This window comes from Accipiter gentilis, chromosome 24 (genome assembly GCF_929443795.1).
Source record: "Accipiter gentilis chromosome 24, bAccGen1.1, whole genome shotgun sequence".
NCBI lineage: Eukaryota > Metazoa > Chordata > Aves > Accipitriformes > Accipitridae > Astur > Astur gentilis.
This window is the reverse complement of record NC_064903.1, coordinates 10,978,826-10,984,412: the sequence shown is the minus strand read 5'-3', so window position 1 is coordinate 10,984,412 and position 5,587 is coordinate 10,978,826. Positions and strand designations below refer to the sequence as shown.

The 5,587-nt window shown below is 51.1% G+C and overlaps 1 protein-coding gene across 1 annotated transcript; it reads left to right on the top strand.

Moving 5' to 3' along the window:
- Positions 1–456: 456 nt before the first annotated feature.
- On the top strand, positions 457–5,358 carry SLITRK2 (SLIT and NTRK like family member 2). Its single transcript, XM_049827961.1, has 2 exons — positions 457–632; positions 1,192–5,358. The coding sequence occupies exon 2, from the start codon at positions 1,235–1,237 to the stop codon at positions 3,806–3,808; it is 2,574 nt and encodes an 857-aa protein (XP_049683918.1). The 5' UTR covers positions 457–632; positions 1,192–1,234; the 3' UTR covers positions 3,809–5,358.
- Positions 5,359–5,587: the final 229 nt, after the last annotated feature.

Sequence of the window (5,587 nt, the reverse complement as noted above, 5' to 3'; positions counted from 1 at the left end):
CGGTTTTGAGGGCACGGATTTAGGGACTCGGGGCCAAAAAAAAATAAATTCTCCGGACCCAGGTAAATCCGCTTGTTACCTGATTCCACTCCCCGGCTCCCCAGTCCCCGCGCCGTCCTGGCCGCGGCGCGGCTGCCGGTGCTGGCAGAGCGCTCCCGCGATGCGCAGCCGAGCCGGGAGCGGAGCCGGATCCCGGGGGGGTGGGGGAACGGACGGACTCCGGGGAGGGGGGGGGCGGGGGGGGGAAAACCCGGGACCGGGGAAGGAGGGGGGGTGGGAAAAACGCGTCCCCCCCGCCCCCGGCGTGACGTCAGCGCGGCTCCGTGCGGGGCAGCCGGCAAAAGCGCCGCGCCGCGCCGCGCCCCGCGCAGAGCCGCCCGCGCTCCCGCAGCGGCGCCGCCGCCGCCGCCGCCGCCGCCGCTCCTCGGTCCCCGCCCGGCCCAACTTCCCGCCGAGCCGGGACGGGACGGGACGGGACGGGACGGGACGAACGGCGGCGCCTCCTCGGCGGAGCTCCTCCTGAGGCGTGAGGCGGGCGATGCCTCTCGCTCCCGGGGCGCGGCGGCGGCGGCGGCGGCACTCGGCGGCGGCGGCGGCGGCCCCTGCTGCCCCCTCGGGCGCCCCGAGAGCAGGTACGAACCGAGGAGCGGGGCGGGGGGGGGGCGGGGGGGAGCGCGGTTCGGGGGCGCCCTGCTGCCGGGAGGGGACCGGGGAGGGGGGCTGTGTGGGCTGCGATCGTTTATTCTTACCTCCCCCCCGCACCCCGCCCCGCGGTGAAGGGGGAGCCCCGCAGCCGGGAGCCGGGGGGGGTTGCCCCGGGCCGGGCGGCGCCGCGGGCTCAGGGTGCCGGAGCCGCTGGGCTGGGTCGGGTCGGGCTGGCGGCCGCCGAGGCGGAGGCGGCTGCCCGGAGGGGTCGGGAGGGGAGGGCAGCGCCGGGGAGCCCCGGGGTTCGGAGAGCTCCCCGACGGGGCTTCCCCCGCGGCGGCTCCGCGGGCGCTCTCCGAGAGGCAAAGGAGGGGCGGAGGAGGAGGAGGAGGGGGGATTTCGGAGGAGTTCTGCGAGTCGCTGCCTTGCCGGTCCCCCCCCCCCCCCCCTCCAGCCTTGCCACCTGCTCCGCCCTCCCCTCGCAGCCTCTGCTCCTGGGTGTTTTCACTGGGGACTTCTTCTTTCTCTCCTTACCTGTCTCGAAAGGTTTGACTGTAGGTACCGAAGCGGCGATCGACGGCGCTTAAAGATGCTGAAGGGTGTTTGGTTGCTCAGTTTGTTAACAGTGGCTGGGATCTCGCAGACGGAGAGTCGCAAACCTGCCAAAGACATTTGCAGCAAGAGCCGCTGCCCTTGTGAGGAGAAGGAGAACGTGCTGAACATTAATTGTGAAAACAAAGGATTTACAACCGTCAGCCTCCTCCTGCCGCCACCGTCCAAGATCTACCAGCTGTTTCTCAACGGGAACGCGCTGACCCGCCTGTTCCCCAATGAGTTCGTCAACTACTCCAACGCCGTGACCCTCCACTTGGGCAACAACGACATGCAGGAGATCCGCACGGGGGCCTTCAGCGGCCTGCGCACCCTCAAGAGGCTGCACCTCAATAACAACAAGCTGGAAGTGCTGAAGGAGGACACGTTCCTGGGCTTGGAGAGTCTGGAGTACCTGCAGGCTGATTACAACTACATCAGTGCCATTGAGGCGGGAGCCTTCAGCAAGCTCAACAAGCTCAAGGTGCTGATTCTCAACGACAACCTCCTCCTGTCCCTGCCCAGCAATGTCTTCCGCTTCGTGCTCCTCACCCACCTGGACCTGCGGGGGAACCGGCTGAAGATGATGCCTTTTGCTGGTGTGCTGGAGCACATCGGAGGCATCATGGAAATCCAGCTGGAGGAGAACCCTTGGAACTGCACCTGCGACTTGCTGCCCCTCAAGGCCTGGCTCGACACCATCACCGTGTTCGTGGGCGAGATAGTCTGCGAAACCCCCTTCAGGCTTCACGGGAAAGATGTGACCCAGCTCACCAGGCAAGATCTCTGCCCTAGGAAAAGCTCCAGCGATTCCAGCCAGAGGGAAAAACACCCTGTCCTCTCAGACCCGCACATCTCGAGGCTGTCGCCCACAGCCAACTCTGCCATCAATCCCACCAGAGCCCCAAAAGCCAGCCGGCCACCCAAAACTAGGAACCGCCCCACACCCCGTGTCACTGTGTCGAAAGACAGACAGATATTCGGACCTATCATGGTTTACCAGACAAAGTCTCCCGTGCCCATCACCTGCCCAGCTGGCTGCATCTGTACTTCGCAGAGCTCAGACAACGGCTTAAATGTGAACTGCCAAGAGAAAAAGATAAGTAACATCTCCGAACTCCACCCTAGGCCGACCAGTCCAAAGAAACTTTACCTTACCAGTAACTATCTGCAAGTCATTTATAGAACCGATCTCGCAGAGTACAGCTCTCTGGATTTGTTACATCTAGGAAATAACAGAATTGCAGTGATACAAGAAGGTGCCTTTACAAACCTCACAAGTTTACGCAGACTTTACCTTAACGGCAACTACCTTGAGATTCTGTACCCGTCTATGTTCGCCGGGCTGCACAGCCTGCAGTATCTCTACCTAGAGTACAATGTCATCAAGGAGATCCTGCCGCGCACCTTTGATGCTCTGAGTAATCTTCATCTCTTATTTCTCAATAACAACCTGCTCAGATCCTTGCCCGACAACGTCTTTGGCGGCACTTCCCTCACCAGACTCAACCTGAGAAACAACCATTTCTCACACCTGCCGGTGAGAGGAGTCTTGGACCAGCTCTCGGCTCTGATTCAGATAGACCTCCAGGAGAACCCTTGGGACTGCACGTGTGACATCCTGGGGCTGAGGAACTGGATAGAGCAAGTCACTGACCAGAACAACCAGCAGTCAAATCCCCCCGTAGTTATCAACGAAGTCATATGCGAGTCTCCCACCAAGCACTCTGGAGAGCACCTGAAATTCCTGAGCAAAGAAGCCATCTGCCCAGAGAACCCCAACTTGTCAGATTCTTCTCTCCTCTCCATGAACCAGAACACAGATACACCCCATCTCCTTGGTGCCTCGCCCAGCTCCTACCCAGAAATCCACACTGAAGTTCCGCTGTCTGTCTTAATTCTAGGCTTGCTGGTTGTGTTTATTTTGTCCGTCTGTTTTGGGGCAGGCCTGTTTGTCTTTGTCCTTAAGCGCCGGAAGGGGGTGCAAAGCATGCCCAGCAGCGCAAACAACTTAGATATAAGTTCGTTCCAGCTCCAGTACGGGTCTTACAACACTGAGACCCACGATAAAACTGAAGGACATGTTTATAACTACATTCCCCCTCCGGTTGGACAGATGTGCCAAAACCCAATCTACATGCAAAAGGAAGGGGATCCGGTTGCCTATTACAGGAATCTCCAGGAGTTTAGCTATAGCAATCTTGACCACAAAAAGGAAGACCCTGCCAGTCTCGCATTTACAATCAGTGCAGCTGAATTACTGGAAAAGCAGTCCTCGCCGAGGGAACCAGAGCTTCTGTATCAAAATATTGCAGAAAGGGTCAAGGAACTCCCCACCGGAGGATTAGTTCATTATAACTTTTGCACCTTACCCAAAAGGCAGTTTGCCCCTTCATATGAATCGAGACGCCAAAACCAGGACAGGATAAATAAAACTGTTTTATATGGAACTCCCAGGAAATATTTTGCAGAACAGTCTAAACCCGAGCATCCTTTACTCCAAGGAAAGCTACAAACAGAACCAGACTACCTCGAAGTTCTGGAAAAACAAACTGCAATCAGTCAGCTGTGAGGGGGGGGAGGTGGGAGACAAAAGAAAAATTTTAAATGAGCTCAGCATCACATTCGATTGAGTCTGAACTCAGTGCCGATGTCATCTGTCGCATTCCCAACATTTCCACTTTTTAAAATTAGTGAGGGAGTGAGAGAGAAATGGAACCCTTACAGCATAGCAGGGATATGGTGTTGCTTTTGCAACGTTCCCTTTAAATTATTTCTATATCTCTCTCCTTTTGACCCTTCTGTAGGAACTGTCACTGCAAATGTATGTTTCTGTAATAGATCTTGCATAATTCTTTTTTGATTTGGAAGGAAATGAGGAAGGGGGTCTTGGGTTTTCTGTTGGTTTTTTTTTTCTTTTCATTTCAAAGTGGAAACTTAATGTATTATATAGAAGATCTCCAAAGATCTTTTTTCCTGGACTATGACTTTCTTTTGTAAATAATAATATACAGTACTGCTGTTTCAATTACCAAGTATAGCCACTGGGCGTCACTTTTTTGTGTTAAAGTGCCTTTGCACTTTAAGTACATTATTACTTAATTGTTGCTCTTAGCTTTGATAAATTGAACCTATTTTAATGTGTTGTATTTTTGAAATTAAAAAAAAATTGTAAAATAGATCTATATGTCAGCTGCATTAAATCAGAAGGTTCGATTTATAGGAAAGCTGCCCTCCTTTAAATGAATCTAGTTCTAGGACCTTACAGACTCAAATGTAAATTATTGGGGTATTTTTTCCCTCTAGGTTTGTTTAGAGTGATCCACTGAAATCAACTGAGAGGATTTTGCAATGGACTAGAGGTTATCAAATGCCTCAGCTGGGAGTAACAGCTCATTAATAAAAGACGTTTAACACAATGTCATAGTGAACTGAACAATTAATGTCCTTCTTAATACGTTGCATTGCAGCTCTAACACAGTAATGTTCAGTGGTTTAAGATTATCTTCATACTTAAGAGAACATTACTTATAATATTTTATGCATTAAATTAGGTATTTTTATACATTTTATGACAGAGTTTATATTTGTAACTTTTTTGGACTGAAATTAACATGTCCTTTTCCTGCCAGATACATTTTTTTTTTTTTTATAAGCAGGGACACCAGCAGGGGTCATCCCACACCTCATTAAATTTATTAACATACAGGCAAATGAACCAATGCCAAAGGTAAAATTTGAACCTGGGTCTCTCCAGTCCTCCAAAGCAAGGTAGCAGATATCAGTATGTGCATCACACTAACTTTCAGTAGTCTGAACCATGCCAAGTTTTCAGTCTCTAAAGCAAAAGTAATGTTGCAATAATTCTAATCTACTGGAGAATACTATTAAGTTCATTATCTTAAATTTTCGAAAATGTTTTAAGTTAACTGAATTCCATTCTCAACGCTGGTTTTCTTAAGCCCATCAGTGAACAAACGCACTAAGTCTTCTCCTTTCCCATTAACTCAGGCCTGTTTTACTTAAAGCTTTACGTTATCACCTTCAATTTACATTTCCTTCCTGGAGAATATTGAAACCATTTTTATTAACAAGTATACAGTCAAACTTTATTAAGCCTTATTAGCCTCTAAATAATTTTGAGATGCAAACATTATTGTGCGATTTAAACAAACAGCCCTTATTTACAACAAAAACAGTTTTGTTTTGTCTATTGTAAATCCTTATGCAACTGGGATGGTGATCTGCATATAAAGTAGGCCAGGCTTTTCAATTCCTTATTAAAGCAATTGATGGAGTCTGAAAGAAGCACACTGTTTCCTTTTCATAAATAGGTTACTGCACATAATAA

What these genes read in the sequence shown, in the direction of transcription:
- SLITRK2 (XM_049827961.1), top strand. Translation starts at nt 1,235, where the DNA reads ATGCTGAAGGGTGTTTGGTTGCTCAGTTTGTTAACAGTGGCTGGGATC.